This window comes from Pochonia chlamydosporia, assembly GCF_001653235.2.
Source record: "Pochonia chlamydosporia 170 chromosome Unknown PCv3seq00015, whole genome shotgun sequence".
NCBI lineage: Eukaryota > Fungi > Ascomycota > Sordariomycetes > Hypocreales > Clavicipitaceae > Pochonia > Pochonia chlamydosporia.
Window position 1 is genome coordinate 434,962 of NW_019154050.1, and position 18,167 is coordinate 453,128.

Below are 18,167 nucleotides of genomic sequence, written 5' to 3' on the forward strand. Positions count from 1 at the left end.
GGCTCTATCGTGCTGTCAGCAGCAGCACATGTTTATATACAAGAGAGGTACCTGAACATTCTTGGGCCGCTACAAATCGGCGGCTGCTACATGGTATGGTACTTTATTACGCCCGGAACCGTTGTTGATGAGAAGCAGTCCTGGCCAGCGTAAAAGCCCGGATCAAGGAATCACCAGGACGACTCTCAGCCGACTCACTACATCTATGGTGCTTCCTGTCTGTAGCTCGTCTTTGTGAATAAGTGGTTTCTCTAGGAAGCTATGAGCTTCCTCTTCAGTCATATCTGACAGCTCAATCACGTTAGTTCCTGTAGCAGTAACAGCTACCCCCTGTGATCTAGTTGTAAATAGCATTCTTATGTTATCATTTTGCGGCAGAGAGTTGATAATCCCGTTGTGTTGTTCTGGAGATCCAACCAGAACGGCCATATCATCGGTATTATCTATTATCAGAAGCCATTTTTCGTGCGTTCTTGTCAGAAATACGGTGGCACAAAAATCACGGAGACAGTTCTATCTTCAAAATGTAATTGAGTTCATTGTTGTTCTTCTCTTCTTCCAAACTCTTCAAGTCCTTTTGATATACTAAGAACTTCCTTTCGTCCGAGCCTTTAAAGTTTTACTGTGAAAGGCCTCTAGCGAGTTGATTCAACTAACTAGTCCCTATGCTGTTTACTATCAAGATAGAGAAGAAAAGAGAATCTTCCTAGGTCGTGGCATCATTGCGGCACCTTATACCTATTCTTCCATAGAAGGTTCTAGAATCAAGCTGTCATGGGAGTTGGTGATAGGCGGCGCAGCCGCCGTCCAAGCGGCTCCAGCCCGTTACATTTACCCCTCAGAATGGCGTTTTTCCTGCTATCTTTGTCCATTCATAACTGTCGTGGTGACAACTGGAAATTATACCAAGTATTTCTTGTTCAATCAATAAAGGCGATCCTATCTGTCTTTTTGAGAGGACCCAGAATGGTCGTTTCAAGCATTGATGGTTGGTGGCCAGACACAGTGCTGTTTGTCACCTCGCACGATACAATCTGACAGTTCTCCAAGCTAAGATATCGTTTCAGGGATTCCTTGCCCAAAGTTGGACACGCGGGGCACGCTGATCAGGAAAATGCACTTTAAATGGGCAAAAAAAGAGTTGCCTCTAAGCCCCGCCAATTTGTATTGGAAGCCCGGTAGCTATTTTGTGGAGCCCTGAAAATTTAGTGAAGGGGTTCTGCACCACATGAAAGACTACTTTATTTTCCATGGTGCTTGGCACTGAAATGAATGTACCACGTTGTATTCTCTCATTCAAAGTGCATTTTCCTAATCAGCGTGCCCCCCGTGTCCAACTTTGTGTAGGGGGCACGGGGCTTACTCAGCCAAAAGCGTGCTTGGTAACCAACAAATTGATTGCATTGAAGAGAAGAACTGAAAGCTCTCTCCGGGAGCTGGCTGGCTAGTTACATACTTCTACGCTTAGGGGTTGAAATGTGAGAGCTTCATTCGGTGGCGTTATTAGCGTCGGCGTCAGCCGAGTGCGCCTCAACGGCCCAGCCCGTTACACTTTGGGCACGGGGCACTGGTCGGTTTGAGACCCCCCGAGTAATTATCTCGTTGTAAGCTTTCTCAAAACTTGCCACGCTGAATGCAGGCATCCACAGGACAGAACAGTCCGGTTTATGATCCTTTACCCAGTATGCTAAAATGTAGAGCGACTTGCGTTTTGCCTATTCCGCCTAAACCAATGATTGCGACTTGTTGGGTGTCATTCTCTGTGAAGAGCTGTTTTTCCAGAGCGTCGATTACGGTCCGGTGCCCCACGAATCTCTTATTCCTACGGAACGGAATATGATAGAAACTATCCTAACATGGCGTTAGTAGTGGAATTATGCATTTCTTGTAACAACTGAGACAGCCTGCATGGAGAGATCGCGGCTTCTCCGAAGGCCAGCCCGTGTGCTCCACCTACGACCCCAGACGAATATGTGTTATCGAGCTGATTTAACAACGTGCCGCGTCCCATTGACCGAGCTGTCACAAGTCATTTTGTTGACCACGCCCCCGATCGACAACGGTCCCATGCATTAACATATCTCCGCCAAGACGCATAATACGGTGTCAGGCGAGTCGTGTGTTCCTTCGACGAACTTTATGCTGCTGCACAGGTAAGTTATCTGTGCGATTTAAGTTGAGCGGCGCAAGCACCACAGGGGGTAAGAGCGTTTGCGAATGGGTGCTGTATGGGGACGTTGGCGCTCAACATTCACCGCATGAGGCGAACTGACCCAGTGTGTAATAATCGGCATAAGTCACGCTGCCTTCACAAGACACCGATTGCCGAATGAGCCTCGACAAAATATGGCTTTTGTCGCACCAGGGGCCGTCCACGAACGACTTCGGAAGCGCAGGTTCTTTTGTGGCTGTGGAAGCGCGGCAGGTGGCAGACGGTGGCGAAAATATCAGGTCATATCTCAAATCGTGACGAGTCATCGTCAAGAGCTGGCCTAGCTGGGGTTAGTTGATTACGTCTGCGGGACCAGTACTCGCGTGGCACGAGTATTCTATTGGTGACTGGTTCTAGAGGTTCTGTCAGACAATTGTTGGATCAGGTTAGATCGAGTGGAACTGTGCTGAAGGTGCCGATGGTGATGAATGAGAATTATCTGAGGAGCCGGGATTGCTATAATGAGAAATTGCTGCAGCTGCCTTAAATAGAAGACGAATTCCCTGCAGAAACGGAAATTGCAGTAGAATCTCAGTGTGAAGTCCGATGCCGTTTGGCGAGACATGCGACAGGTTTCTCACCGAACCAGGGGTAGCGTGTGCGTCGGGTGTACGCGATAAGAGGATATGGTGGACAAGAGGATCAACTAATAGTTTCGCAATGGTGACGCTGACTCAAGATCCAGCGAAATTCGAATTAAGCCAGGTTATTATTACCACTAACGTATGGGCTTAGGAGTTATTAAACTCCCAGGCAAGGCATTAGACGTTATGACCTGCTGTACTCTCCAATTGACGAGGCATCACCGTCCTACCATCACCCATCATACCGCCAGCCGTCGTCTCCTCCGCAACATCTGCCGGGCGACGGTCCTACCCTGCCATCCGCTTATGTGTATAAATGGAACAGGAACATATCGGCGGGCAACTGCAAATAAGCAGCAAAGGAGCCCCCATCACCATATAGGTGAGTTACGTGGGAAGATACCACGGCGACACACGCATACCTTGCAAGCTCGGTTGTGTGGGAGGGTGATCGTTGCTTGACACCTGAACGCGGCAGCCAAGGGAGACAGTCAAATAGCCGCGGTTCAGGGCAAGCCCTAGTTCTTCTGCTGAGGACGGACTCATGCCCAGACTGCTTGCGACTGAGCAGTCGGCTCAGTTTAGAGTCTTTTCCCGTGTGAGGTTGCATCTTACATAGCCAGCAATGATACGGGTCGTCACCCTGTAAATGCAGAATGCCTTCCGTTCTGGACCCCAGGTGTTACCCTGTGGGAGGCCCGTTCTGTATATACTACTTCGTTCATCATAGGTATCGTCGGCTTTGGTCCCTGCAATCATTCCATGAAGGCTTCAGCTGCCAGGGCGTTGGTCGCTATAGCGTCCAGAGGGGTTATGGGTCAACATGCGCTTCAGTTTGAGCTGACTGAGTCCAACCCCTTACCTAACTTATCCATGGTTTCAATTTTTGATTGAGTTGTCACCATTTGCTTGTCATGCACGACATGTTCCCCGAAGTATCTTCAGTTGCACTGCAGATGGTTCCTGGACTTTCCCCCAACATCCCAGTCATCATACACTGATGTCCCTTCTGCGGCGCGGGTTTCCCCTTGTATATTTACCTTGGGTTGAGAGCATACCTCGAGTTTCTGTACAGTCCAAATCGGCTGTATGAAGGGGCCGTTTCTATCAGCGTTCTCGTTCTGTGGCGTATTGTCGATACAAACCTACGATCATCCCCCGGCCCAACCATGACCAGTCTAAGCACTATCTTGAACGTCGATGTCGACAATGCACATACTCGTTCATTGGGAGAGGCCGTGAGTGCTGTGCCGGAGACATCACGACATTTCGACCTTTCAATGGCGCCTACCTCTTATGGTCATGGCTTACCTACTTCGAACCAGGAACTTAGTCCACCAACACGCTCGGTGCATTCATTACCAGTCGGCCAACCGCCAGCCTGCTGGAATCCAAATGACAGACACCAAACCAGTATCAGCGGTGACTTAACTAATTCCCATTACGGGCAAGGACATGCCTGCGCTTACGGACGCCCTGGGCCATTCTTAACTACGTCTACAAATTTGTTTACGTTTGCACAGCCTGTACCTGCTAAACGTACTCCAATTACTGGTAAACTCAGTAGAGCAAAGAAGGGGGCTCCAGTCCACTTTTGTGACAACTGCCATCCACCAAAAGTACTGCTATGCTTCAACTCCGAAATGCCGATTGGGTTCAATGCTAACTAGCATACTCGTATAGATTTTTACCCGGGCTGAACACTTGAGGTTTACGTCCTCGTATATAATGTCTCCACAGGCCTCGCTCTCTTGCTAACTAAACAAATAGGCGTCATCAACTAAACCATCAGCCTCCTGGTCTGTATTGCACGGCCCCTGGATGTGATAAACTATTTCACCGGCAGGATCTTCTTGAGCGCCACCAACGAAGGCAGTAAGCGGATGTTGGAGCAAGATTTATATGCCAAAAAAAGGCAATTCGCTAACTCTACTCAGTTACCAGCATAGTCACTGGTGGAGGTCTATCAATGGTCAACTGTTCAACCGCAAGTGTCCTGCAGGAGGTAGCCAAAGACCCCGACATCCCAAATCGCCGCCAGGACTATTTATTCCACTGTCACTGTTGCTTCCACCGCCGTCTTTGGCGGCGGAGCCAGTAGCCTGCGAATGGCTTCAAACAGTGGCTGAAACAGACCTCACGTGAGCAGGCTTCAACACCAACACAGGCGTACGTTATCTATAGCTAGATGAATTCAACAAGCATCAATCAACCAGTTACGAGTACCCCAAACCGCGTGATAATTATCACCCGAATAGAAGCCTTGCGCTTCCAACAGTCACAGTCATATGATATCACATCACCTAATCAGCTGTCAGCATCACCGGAAGCCACCTTTGATGAGCCCGTCTCCTGCGACTTGCACCCGACCAAGCCAAATGCGCCCCTTATACCGCAAACTTAGGCGATATCCGCATGAAAGATGGAGGATGATGACTGTTTGGCGGAATCCATACCTGGTATCCTAACAACAACATCAATAGCCCCCTCTGGATTCTCCTAATTCCCACCTGTGTCTATCATCAGAGTTGACAAGGAATGGCAAATGCAAACGAAAGCAAGAGAACATCTATGCACAACAGGAAGCAATGGCGCAAAGGGACGAGCACGGCGGAGAAGGGGTGATATAGGTGGACGCTGTTAGCGTCTATGGCCAAACCCGGTCCGGTGTTTTTGTTCTTCCTCAATTTGCCCTGGCCGGTCACCAGACATGGATGAACTGGCCCGCAAACCACGACACGGGCCAAGCTACAACCAGCTGCTGCGCCTTCTCAACGACATGCTGAATCACAACTCGGCATGACCGTTCCTTGTGCCAGTCGATCGTGACGAAGTGACCGACTACTACGACGTTATTACGGAGCCCATGGATCTGTCCACCATGGAGAACAGTCGTAGTCATGGAGATTGAGAAAATGGCCATGCTGTCGCCAAATTGGTGGGGCTATGGAGGCGGAGGGTGCGACCAACTTGGACGTGACACCAATGCTGAGTCCAGTCAGGGGTGCCACATAGAAAAAAAAGTTCAGCAACCCCACTGAAGTACCCTATCCTGAACCAGCAGCTGGACCGCAGGCCACAAGCCTCTAAAGGTTACCAAGATAACAAAGAAACAGGATTCACTCAGGTTACACAAGAGTCAAAATATCAGTTGAGATAATGGATTAAAAGCAATTCTCGTGCGGGGCCAACAAAAACAACTGCGCCAAGAATGTATAATGTGGCCGGGTCCTGTGGAAGTGTCCAAGCCATTCTAACGGGGTTTCCGTTGGCTTCAAAATAACAACCTTGGGCATCTGTGATTTGCACATTGTCTGGCGAGCAGCTGAAGGCTCGTATTTTCCCATCCTCATAAATTTTCTTATGTGTAATCGTCACGGCAGTTGTTGTTGGGTGCAGAATAGCCGACACTGCGGCTGCCGCGGGAAGGATGTCGGTTGGGGAATGTAACGCTATGGCAACTATTGATGCTTGCCTGGCACGTACTCATCTTCGCTATCGTTCCCTCCGTCCGCCGGCTCTTGAGCCTAACGACGCCTGCGCTTGTGAGCCCTTCCCTGTGCGTTGGTCCCAATAGCGGCACTTTCAGAAAGGTTGCCCGCAAGAGACTGAGTCTCCGCTTCCATTGGCCGATGCCCTGGACGAAGACTGCAATGCAGGGAGCCTTCTGTGCCATTGTTAATGCGTCGGATTGATAGTCTCGTCGGTTTGGACCTTGGGACATTGTGTCATCGGACGGCGCAGTACCTGATTTCTGCAGGTAAGCGCTTATTAATGAGTTGCTTGTAAAATTCCATATCAAGACAAACGGGAAAGTAACCCAGCCCAACGGCGAAATCGAATGAAGACTCGGTTTCCATGGCTTCCGGGCTCCCGCCTAGCTCAGTATCTGGTGCCACCACCCTTATGGTGATTACAGACCGCTTAAGTAAGGGGACTGTTCTATGTGGTCTGGTGGATGAAGGTATAAATGCTATAGCAAACGCCTTCATAACTCATGTTGTAGCCCATCACGGCTTCCCCGAGGCAATTGTCAGCGACCGTGGCCCCCAATTCATAAACGGCAGTATGGAAACGCGTATGCCAGCTCCTAGGAATCACTCGCCGGGTATCGACAGCGTATCACCCAGAAACAGACGGCTCTACAGAACGAATGAACCAAACCGTAGGACTATACCTACGCATTTTCGCAACGCACTGTCAAGACAACTGGGAGAAGCTACTCCCAATAGCCCAGTTAGCAATCAACAATAAGAACGCTGCCTCCACCGGAATCAGCCCTTTTTTCATGACGCACGGTTACACGGTCGACCCGATCCAAACGGACGAGCCCCTACGGGACGGGAATAAATCACCTGTCGAGAAGGGAGAAGGAATTGTTAAAAAACTCCAAGAAGCTTGGGAATATGCACAGGCAGCAATGGCCCACGCCCAGGAGGTCCAACAACAATACGCTACCCAACGTCGTCAGCCCGCGTCGCGACTCAAGGTAGGGGATAAAGTTTGGCTGAATCTGCGCAATATTAAGACCGTACGACCGAGCAAGAAGCTAGATTGGAAACACGCCAAGTACACCGTTTTAGGAGAAATCTCCCCGCTCGCATACAGACTGGACATGCCTCCGGGAATACACAATGTGTTTCACACCGATCTTCTCAAACCAGCAGCAAATGATCCTTTCCCATCCCAGCGCCAGGATGACTACCAGCCGGAGCCTATCCCTTTGACTGCGAAAGTGTTACGTTTTAGCGCGACAGGGATCTCAGCCAATCAGATCGCTAAATTCTCAATTCTCTACTTGTCGGTACAACTTATGCCACCCATCCCAACAATCTCCGTCTTTATATGCGGCGTATACAGTAATAAACTCCGTCAGTCACTCAGTACAGTATGAAGGGAGGCTGATGAAGTGGCCGTTTCGGTGTGTGAGAAGTGCATTGTGCTCCAACCAGATCACTGCCGCTCGCCGGAGCTCATGGCCAGAATGAAGCAGCTCCGCCACTTCCAGCGGTCAGCGCCGAACTCGGCTGCCGGGCTCCAAGCCACGCAATACCCACCATAGTAACCAAAGTGCAGCCTTAACACACTCAAGGAGATTAGTCAATGTTTGGTACGCGTTACATTGGGCATGTGTTTCTCCTCGCGTTGACAGACATCACAACTCGCCGCTCTTCAACAAGGTGGTGCAGCATGTCCGTCTCTCCGAATTTGCCCAAATTTCACGATGCCGCCGAAACGCAAGGCCCTCAAATCTGCCAACCCCAACATCAACGAATGCAGCAATGGGAAGAAGGCCAAGCCCGCCGCCGCCCAGGAGGCACCCCTTGAGCCTCAGCTGCAGGATATCCTGCTGCAGTCAACTATCAAGCACAGACAACAGCGCTGGGCAGAAATGTCGGGCTCTAAAAACTTAGACATAAATTACCAAATTGCCACGCAGAATCCCCGTCACTCGTACGAGTTCATCTGCATTTGCAACCCACTTCAAGGCCGCGACGGCGCATATAACGAAGAGAACGAAGCAGAGGACGATTGCGACGCGAGCGATGAAACGAGGAGCCCAACACGCAAGCTTGTGATAAGGGCAAGACATGTCCATGCGGCAAACCGGCCGCCTTACTCCCCTCCCACCCATATACCATGACCAGGGCTGGCCTGGCGAGATATCGCATGGCAGGGGACATGATGAACCTTCGCAGCCCCGAGGCATTTGCTATGTACACATTCAATGATCACATGGCCTATGGAGCGCTCGAGGTCGTGCAGAACATGCTGCTAGACTTTGATGAGGCGTACAAAGCACAGCAGTGGCGTGAGGCCTTGGCAGTGGTTGAGGGCATGGCGCTATTTATGCTAGTGGGTGAGGGTCATACAATGTGCGTGGCCGACGACGGAGAGATGATCGAGAAGACGGCGGCGCAGATAACCCGGATGGTGCTCGCAGCGCTGGCGGTCCTGGACGGCAAGGCCCAGCTTGCGGACGATACGGACACTAAGAATTTGGGGTAGGTGATGGCACTGTACCAGGAGACGGCGAAATCGATGCAGGAGCAAGGTCTGCTGGGGGATACTCACCTTTCGAATCCAAAGATGTTCAAGTTCCGAGCGGGCAACTTGGATTCTATTTGCAGTCGTATGCCTGTCGGTGTGGTATCACCGTGCCCGGTGTGGAGGACATCTCCAAGGACGTCGATCTCACAATGCCAAAGATGAACGCCAAAGATCCATGGGCTTGGGCGAGGACCTTTTCGAACTACCGGCTCATGTGTGTCCCACCTGTGTATGCCTTCCGTGGGACGCATAGGCGTGCCATTGGAGGCGATGGCTTGGACATCTCGACATGGAGCAATGCGGAGCGGAGGCACTATGCCTTCGATAAGAAGGATCCACTTCCGAAAGACACTGTTAAGAACCTTAAAGAAGGCCTTGTCCTTACTCTTGCCTAATTCAGTCGAAGGCTGTCAGTACGTTAACCATAAGATTTCCCTAATTGCCTTGCGGAAAGAATTTTTTTGCCTTGGGGCATGAAAAGCCAGTTGTCAATACACTCGCTTGGACCGTTACAGTTTCGGCGAGATCCGCAAGTCTAGTTCAAGGCAGACATTATCGAGGCGTGTGAGGTTCTCTGGGACTGGTTTGGAAAGCTTAACGTTGAGGATGATAGTGAAGCGGATAAAAGAATGACGACAATAGGGTCAATATAAAGTAGAAATCATTATGTACTTTCATTCCTCTTCTTCAGCTTGAATCTTGGCGGTCTTGCTGGTCGGAGACCAGCCCATTCTCACTAAATTATGTCAGTCTGCTTCTGCTGCTGCAACTTAGTCTGATTCATTGACAAAGACTCATTGTTCGTCCATGTCCTCATTGCATAATCTATCAGCATACTGATTGTTCTCCCTCGGAATCCAGATATAGTCCACGTATCCCAACTCTCTCAATCTATCATCAAGATCTGAAGCCTCCTCGAGAAGATCTCTGTTCGCAACCTCGTTGCCTGCAACATTGATCCACCCATTTTTGGCCCACTTGTAAATCCAATTCGTCATACAGTTAATCGCATATCTGGAATCCGAATAGATCTTGACATTTAGATATGGATTTGTGTCTAGCTCTTCAAACTTTTCCAGGGCTTGCTCCAGGGCCACGATGATGGCTGTGACTTCGGCCCGCTGGTTTGTGGGTGGGGGATATCGGGGTAACGATGTTGTCCATGCATCGTACGTTCCATTTCTTTTCTTGAAAGCAGCGGCAGCGGCACCTATTGCTCCCGGTTGTCCATTGCCTCTACAGCCACCGTCGGTATAGATTTCCATGATGTAAACCATGCTGGCAAGGCGGGCTAGCCAAAGGCGTGACAAGAAAAGCGACACCGCAAAACGCCCCCGCATGCATAGCAAGGCAATAAGTTGAATTAATGCCGGGTTTGGTTCAATGCCAAATCGTTTTAATGCTGTTCTAGAAGCTGATGGGAAAATGACTGGAATTTTAATCATAAAATAGCCTCAAGCCAGTGGTCTTATTATTGCGTTGTTAGGCCGTGTTGTGTGTGCGGGTGTAACGGTCCAAGCGAGTATATTGACAACTGGCTAGGAGACTAGAACAAGTATCCAAAGCTAAGGAGAAACGGAGAAGGAGAACAAGAAAGAAAGAGCTCGCAGAGCTCTTGTAGGCTTGTGAGCTTGCTTCTGTTAATCTCGCTTGTTGCTGGGGGTTACCAGTGACAAGGCTGAAGATAAAGGCGAGAGCGCAAGCCGAGCCACCATCGGGCTCAGCCCGTTACAGCGGGGGGGCATTTTGCGGTGCCGCCCTTCTTGGAGGGGCGCGCTGATGTATCGCGAAGTAGAAGTGGGGCGCGCTAAAACGTAACACTTTCGCAGTCAAAGGGATACTGAACGACGAGGGTGAACAGGAATGGGAAATCGAGGAGATACTACAGGCAAGATGGAACGGCCGACGACGTGAGGGATACGTAAAATGGAAAGGTTACGCCCAACCTACATGGGAACCAGTGGCAGCACTCCAAGATACGGCCGCACTAGACCGTTTCGAAATCACGTACGGATCCATAGAGCAGAACGATGGGCTTGTAAAGCAAAGGAAGAGACAGAGACGGGGGAGGGGATGATGTAACGGGCTGAGCCGTAGATGTGCATTCGGCTGATGCCGATGCTAATAACGCCACCAAATGAAGGTCTCACAACCGGCCCCTGAGCCTCGACTATGTAAACTAGATAGCCAGCTCCTCGAGAGCTTCTAGTTTCTCTTCTCTGCAATGCAATCAATTTGTTGGCTTCCAAGCACGCTTCTGGCTGAATAAGCCCCGTGCCCCTTACAGTTTGCGTCCCTGCCTACCTTGCCAAGTCCGTAATTTGTTAGACTTTGCTGGGGAAACGGAGCAAAAGTAATTCTCTAGGTAGTGATAAATAACCTCCCTCATAATTGCTATAAATGCGATTATTAGCCTACCCTTTTTGCCCTGTGGTGTAAGGGTTGGCGGGCCGTAACACCTGGCGACACTACCGGAAACCAGCGAACCTAATTGGCTGCTTCCACGGTTGCGATGTTCAACGAGCTTGACATTTACAACTCCACAAACACCCCCATACGCGGCCAGTCCAAAAGCCAATATGGCACGGGAGGCTGCGTCTGGGTAATATCTCAACACTGGGTTTCTTTTCGTTCATGTGAACGTGGACGTGGACTTCCAGCACGAGGTACCAGTACAAGAGGTCGCTCAAACGCGCTGAAGTGTGTCCTAACGGGTTAGGTGACAATTTCTCATCCTCCTACCAGCGAGATGGGCTACTCACCAATTCCCAATATGTATGACCGTTGCGAATATAATTGTAATGCAGCGTCATTCGACGCTTTTAGGAAGACTTCCCTTTTACCATTAGACTCACTCAAGGTTAGCACCCTTCTCAGCAGCAGCAACACACATATGGTGGACAGACACCAACGCAGCCTTAAGCGTGAAGCATGGCGGCTATTTATGTCTTCTTTCGTGATAGTCAGCGAAATCCCCGTGATGAGTCCTCGCTGCCAGCAAGTGGTGTAGGATTTGTCGTGGGAGAGCTAATTCCGGAGGGCAGCTAGAAGGGAACTTGAGGCTCAAAATCTTATACTTTTCCGGCGCAGAAGCATCCCACCAGGCCTGAGCCGCGCTTTTTGACCGCTGTCTGGCGATCTTACGCAAATAGGCCAGTGTTGGGACTGCTTCTGCGGGTTCTAACTGAGAGCATCCTGCCTTCGCCAGGGAATCAGCTTGCTCGTTTCAGTTCAAAATGTGATTCTTCAAGCGTACTTTTTTTTTTTTTTTTTTTTTTGATATCTAGAGAGATCAGGTAGACCTCTTTATAGGCAAAAGCAAGCTGCCTGCAGCTTGCTTTTGTTGCGTTATAACACTACTGATACATTATGATGTTTGATCCCTTGATAATTGCTTTTGGTAGCTTCAGCCTCTGTCTGGTAGCTGCAAGTGCTGTATCAGAGCTGCTGACGTTATCCCCGTTGACACTTACATACATGTAGATTGTCCCTGCCTGCGTAGGCAGCCATGCCACAGACTCTATCATGGCGCATATGCCTATTAGGCATATGCGCCATCTCGTCACCTGTGTCACGGGCTACGCCCGGTATCTGAGACCTGGCTCTGCCAGGTCTGTAATTAGGTTATTTCGCTTAGTCTCAACGACTACTTGACCACGAGCTCGAGGCGAGCCTCGAGCTCTGATCTTTCCTTTCTCCTTAGTTTTAGATAGACAATATGAAGGCACCCTTTTGTTGAATAGACACGGGCCACGCCCGTTACAACCTGCCGTTCAGAAACAACTGTTTCCTGGGATCTTGGAGTGTCCGGGGATCCAGCGGACTTCAGTCTTTCCGTGTGTCTTCGCTAAGGCCTGGAAGGTGAGGAAGACCCTCTGAGAGGAATCCGACGGACGGCCTCGCAGGCACTTCGCAGCAGCAATATTATCGAGGCAGACCGCCACTCCCTGTGTGGTCGACTGCGGCAACCCCAGAGCGGCTTTGAGACCCTCTAAAGCTCCTTTAGCTTCAGCATCGAATACCTCCGCAGGGCCGGGGCGTCCTGCACCTTGGCTGATTGAGAGTCCGTGTTGGTGGTGGGAAAGGCTGTTAGGAAAAGTAAGTAAGTGTATTTTCCGTCCAGCGGCCTCAGGCCACTCAGGTCCCCTAGGCGGGGCACAGGACGTGCTAGGCTAGTGCTAAAGCTTGCTACCTAAATCTACGCGAATCACCTTCTCGTAGAATGTAAACAAAGCACTATCTAGCATGGCATCAGCTCAAAGGCGCTCACAGTCAACTCTGTTCCCGTCAGCGGGATGTTCAGGTCATGAATTCTGTGGTGCGGACTGCCGTAGCAGCCAAAGAAGGCGTGCGCGGACGAAAGGTGTTGGCACCACCTTCCACCTGTCGCAGCCAAAGAGAATGAAACAAAGGAAAGAGAGCACGGGCGTGCTGTGATAAAGAATTTCGTCTAGCGGCGTGGGCAGATCCTTTCAAAGAAGGAGCTTGCCTTGACCAACTTGACGAATTTGTCAAAGTCTCTACCTATTGCTTGGTTGATCGCCGCGGTCGGTGAGGGTGCGAGCCTCATCTGATGGCGCGGAACTTCCTGCAATAGAAGAGGTGCGTTGGCGCCTTACGCCGACCGCATGAGCATGTTACGCGTGCACCGATGTGATTGAATCTTTCGTGGTATTCAGCAAAGTCACCGTGGCGGTTCCTCGCAGCGAGCAAGTGGTGAAGGATTGGTCGTGGGAGAGCTAGCTCTAGTGGGCAGCGAGAGAGAAATTGGAGGTTTAGAGTTTGATAATTTTCGGGGGCGGAGGCATCCCACCAGGCTTGGACTACTCGTGCCACGCCCCACTTTATTTGGAGCTCGTAGAACTCGCACCACCTAAAGTGGTGCTGATCACCAAAATAACCACCCCACCGATATAACCACATTTTGAACCCTTCATACTAGAATCGCTTCAACAGCCTACAACTGCGGTCCGTTTCATAAATGGCCGCCGGTTCTAGCCTTCCAGAAGTCCTCCATTTACGTGCCTCTTTTGCTGCTGCATCAAACCACCGCTTGTATCCATTACGAGCCCGTTGTTCCGCCGCCTGTACGCGGCGCCTCGCCTCCGTCAACGCTGCGTCCTCTCTTCGTCGCACCATATGCCGGCCATTGGCCACTGTAAGCACTCCTCCTCGCTGCAAGGTCCTATTCTTCATGGCCCTGCGCCGCTTTGCCACGTCTCGGCCAACTTGGTGCTGCCAAGATCTCTCTTTGTTTGCACTAGCTCAGTGCTCATTGCAAGGGTCCTTCGAACATACCGATCAATATCAGTAGCTACTGAAACCATTGACTCCGGAAATTCGTCGACAGCTTCCATAATGTTATTTGCTAACTTATTAACTTGCCGCAGGGTCAGAGGTGTCTCAAAGGGCGAGGATCCAATTGGTATTTGCGGCTCAGGTGTAGGTGTGTGCGGCTGCCGAGATTCCAGTACTTGGAGAACCACATGTGGGTTGAATGGATAAATCCCAGTTTTCTGAAATGCAGAGAAGATCGTACTGCGCCTGAAGGCGCGCTTGCGTACATCATTAATGGTAGCTAAAAATTCTAGCTTGGTGACATTGGTGCAGCCGTCGCGAACGGCCAGATCCAGGGCCTTGGCATGATAATGTTTCAGAGGCTGAAATACACACACATCCAGTGGCTGAAGAATGTGCGTCAAGTGCGACGGTAAGCCAAAAGGTATAATGTTGTGGCTGTCACAGTACTCAATAAACTCCTTCGTATGGTGAGAGCCATGGCCATCCAGGATCAACAATCGCTTCACCCCTTTGGCAGTAGATGCAGTGTGCTTGTCAAAATGCCGGATCCATTCGAGGCTCAATTCGTCATTCGAGTAGCCAGTCTCTGAGAGACCCAGGGCTGTATCTTCATCCAAGCCCACAGACTCTGCATACCAACGAGCCATGTGCTTGGATCCAGTCAGAATTAGGAAGCCAGGACAGTGGCACCCACCGGCCGAGATAGCCTCTATTGCAGTGGCAGATTCGCGATTCGTGGGAACGGCAAAGTAGTGCGATCGCTCTCGCTTAGTGACAATCAACTGATCCTTGCCTACGCCGAGTTGGAACCCCGTTTCGTCCATATTCCAGATATCTTCAGGGCTGATGCCATGGGTTTCGATAATCTTCCGTAGTCGTTGGAAGTAGTGGTTAACTTTGTCGACATCTTCTGCAACCTGGCGGTTAGAATCCAATGTCTTCTGCTTCTTGATGCCGTAGCCGTAGCGCGCAAGGAAGCGAGTGACCCAGTGCTTGCCAACCATAGGTGAATTTGCCTTCCCTGGTCGTGGAGGACTTCTCACGTAGGATTAAATTTGCTGCATCCCGCACAAATTCCTTGCGCACAGCCAAGCCAACATTGTCGAGCCGATCAATGTATCTGCACACAGCAAGATCTTCTGGGCGCGTAAGCAGTGTGTTGAGTGCGATAGCGCCTTTCTTTGGTTGCCGACCTTGGAGGCGATATCGAAGTCGGCTACGCGGTACGTCAAATAGACGTGCAACTGTGGCCACCTTTGCGCCTGGGAAATCTTCAAAGTATTGGATGGCTTCTTGGATACGTGATTCCATTACGGTTGGCCAAAATATCACGGGCTGGCGCGCCGAATCGCAGAAAACAAATCAAAGGTTGGAAAATGTGGTTATATCGGTGGGGTGGTCTCGCACTTAGGGCGCTAAAAATCGTTGAGAAACGGTTATGTTCTTGATTGAAGTTGTTCTAAGGTGCGGGGTCCCATCCCGCAGATGTTTTTAAAGTACACAGGTGGATTACACCTCCCAGCTGGGAAGTTGCGCCGAAGATACGGACGATGACGATGCCGAAGCCGAGCCTAAACAACGGAGTCAAGGAAGGTATTCAGCGCGAGGCCGTGGTCGGAGCCGACAGCCTAGTCGGAATGCGGGCGGAGGAACGCGCCGACTGAACCCGAGCCTTCGCCGCGACCGCTCTCAATTCGAGCTTGACGAGCTACAATCACATATCTCGCGAGGCAACAAGCGTCGACGAGTCCGTGGCGGGGCGGCAGGACGAAGTCGTGCGGATTTATCTCAGGCTGAGAGGTCGCCGACAAACCAGGTCCAAGCGTCACGAGAGTCGTCGGCCGAGAGCTGCATCATCATACCAGGAATGCAATCGGCTGCAACACCATAACTTTTCATGATGTCCCACAGCAAGAAGCATGGTTTGAAGGACTAAAGTACCGTCAGAAAGAACAGGAAGGCGACTGTTAGCCGCAAAACACCTCGTCCTTAGTGGTGTTTTCACAACCCAAATAGTTCCTAGGAATATAATAATTGAATTGATTTAAGCAGTCAATTTTCTGATATTCTTGTGCGTTCCGTAATGTGTTGTCGTACATGTCACCGTGTACTCCTTATGTCGCTGTGTATGCTGCAGCGATCAATTTGAGCTATGCCAGTAGTTGGCAACTTTGCCTCCGAGCCGAGCAACATTCCTCACGGAAACTGATCGGGACCAGGGTGGGGCAGGTGAGTCAGGCTAGTGAGACATCTGTGCAAAAAGAGATTTTCATCTGTGCAAATAGTAATTAATACTCATCTTAAATACCTTGCCCCAATGCTAGAATCCAAGCTATGCATGTGCCGTCGGTGGTCTAATATTTTACCCATCAAGTTGAGATGGGTAAAACACAGGTTGAATCAACATTACAATGCTCACAAAATAGCGAACTTGTTGAATTTATGGCACCGAGGCAACTCAGACAAGTATTAGCTTCTCAATATTTCATTGTATCTAGCGTCCAATCATTATTACATCAACCCAAGAGTATACAGTCGTAATCCATCCAAACTTTTAACTCATCAAACCCAGAACCACTCATGTCGTATCCCCATCCCTATTTTTTCCGTCCCGTTCACTACACTCAGTACTCGGACTCTACAAATACGTCTGCGAGTTTCGATCATCGCCTCCTCGCTGCTTCTTCCTCCATCTCAAACGAGACGTCAACGCCACACCACGCTCATGATGTGACATCTTCCCGGTCTGACGCCTCCTAAAGCGCTCCTTGTTGCGTTTGATACCCTGGCCATTGATATGCGTCAAGATCGCGATCACGACCCATACCAACGTGATGATTGGCATTACCCATGCTGATGACAGGAATGTATCTAGCCTGCCCGCGTTGTACCAAAGCGTGGCTACTAGACCTGTGCCTATGGCGAGGAGGAAGATGATGATCAGCCGCACGATGGGCCACACTTTGAACGGTGTTGTGCGCGCAATGATGGTTAGCATGATCATGAGGAGGATGGTACTGCCGGCGGTGATGTATCCATACGCAAACTATACCAAGCACATTAGCAGCCAGGACGCAGTCTGTTGAGAAAGGAAAGGTTACATACCACCAACTTGTATCGACGCCACGTCTTGTCCTGTACCAACAGCTGGTATCCTCCGTCTTTGATGTTCTTCGCCGCAGCAGGATCCTTCTTAGACACATCATCGTCCAGATTAATCCCAAAAGCGCCATATAGAGCATTCGCCATCGAAAGATATAATGCGTAAACAACGCTACCGAGAGTATCCCAGGCAGCGTCCAATTCTGCCGACAGCTTGTCATCCGTCACAGGCGACGGATTCGCAATCATGGGCCAAATCTTATCCGGTATTCTCGTTATATTGTTTAATGCCTCGTTGACTGTTTCCATGGTGCTCGAAATTTTAGGTGGGTAGTCGTTGAAAAACTTGTGAACAGAAGCGTTCAACGAATTTCGTACGTCTATGCTCGTGGGGTTGCGTGCATCGTCAGTCGGGTCGGAAATGTCGCCGATTCGATTGATCTGGCTGACGATCTTGGACCAGAGAAGATACTGTGTGAATGCTTGCATGAACAGGACGAGGGACAGGTGGAATGGTAGATGGAGACACGTCCATAGCTGTTGGCGGATGCGTGGAAGATGAAATGAGGACCGTAACCAGTCGAAGTAGACTAGGAATACGAGGTAAATCGTCGTAGCTGCCGCTGTCACCAGAGTAACGTTTCAGAGCATATTGCAGTAGAACAGAGTGTTTGAGTATCAAAATGCATGCACCACCTCTCCCAAAGCTTTAGCAACGCCGCAATAACGGCTGAAACCTTAGAGCTAGTGATGTGGCCTTGTACAGTACGTGTACGTACAGTACTGTATTTTAGCCCTAGTACCGTACGTACAATGGGGTTGTACAATACAGTACATACATACAAATTTCCCCTTCCTTTTTGGGCAATAGTGAGCCCTGCCCTTGCACCATTTTTGAGCCTCAAACCTCAGATTCC

The 18,167-nt window shown here is 50.2% G+C and overlaps 6 protein-coding genes across 6 annotated transcripts; 3 read left to right on the forward strand and 3 right to left on the reverse strand.

The window, feature by feature from the left end:
• Window positions 1-6,654: 6,654 nt before the first annotated feature.
• On the forward strand, window positions 6,655-7,690 carry VFPPC_18451 (hypothetical protein; the record flags this gene model as incomplete). The annotated part of the gene is made up of 2 exons (XM_022430057.1): window positions 6,655-6,874; window positions 6,927-7,690. 2 exons carry the CDS (start codon window positions 6,655-6,657, stop codon window positions 7,688-7,690), a joined length of 984 nt encoding a protein of 327 aa, XP_022284994.1.
• Window positions 7,691-8,020: 330 nt separating this feature from the next.
• VFPPC_14919 (hypothetical protein) lies at window positions 8,021-8,440 on the forward strand (the record flags this gene model as incomplete). Its single annotated transcript, XM_018292686.1, has 1 exon — window positions 8,021-8,440. One exon carries the CDS (start codon window positions 8,021-8,023, stop codon window positions 8,438-8,440), a length of 420 nt encoding a protein of 139 aa, XP_018135725.1.
• A 41-nt stretch (window positions 8,441-8,481) lies between these two features.
• VFPPC_14918 (hypothetical protein) lies at window positions 8,482-9,242 on the forward strand (the record flags this gene model as incomplete). Its single annotated transcript, XM_018292685.1, has 2 exons — window positions 8,482-8,801; window positions 8,852-9,242. 2 exons carry the CDS (start codon window positions 8,482-8,484, stop codon window positions 9,240-9,242), a joined length of 711 nt encoding a protein of 236 aa, XP_018135724.1.
• A 399-nt stretch (window positions 9,243-9,641) lies between these two features.
• VFPPC_11415 (ribonuclease H1) lies at window positions 9,642-10,124 on the reverse strand (the record flags this gene model as incomplete). Its single annotated transcript, XM_018289611.1, has 1 exon — window positions 9,642-10,124. One exon carries the CDS (start codon window positions 10,122-10,124, stop codon window positions 9,642-9,644), a length of 483 nt encoding a protein of 160 aa, XP_018135723.1.
• A 2,079-nt stretch (window positions 10,125-12,203) lies between these two features.
• VFPPC_18452 (hypothetical protein) lies at window positions 12,204-12,374 on the reverse strand (the record flags this gene model as incomplete). Its single annotated transcript, XM_022430058.1, has 1 exon — window positions 12,204-12,374. The coding sequence occupies one exon, from the start codon at window positions 12,372-12,374 to the stop codon at window positions 12,204-12,206; it is 171 nt and encodes a 56-aa protein (XP_022284995.1).
• Window positions 12,375-13,785: 1,411 nt separating this feature from the next.
• On the reverse strand, window positions 13,786-15,152 carry VFPPC_18453 (DDE superfamily endonuclease domain-containing protein; the record flags this gene model as incomplete). Its single annotated transcript, XM_022430059.1, has 2 exons — window positions 13,786-14,107; window positions 14,233-15,152. 2 exons carry the CDS (start codon window positions 15,150-15,152, stop codon window positions 13,786-13,788), a joined length of 1,242 nt encoding a protein of 413 aa, XP_022284996.1.
• Window positions 15,153-18,167: the final 3,015 nt, after the last annotated feature.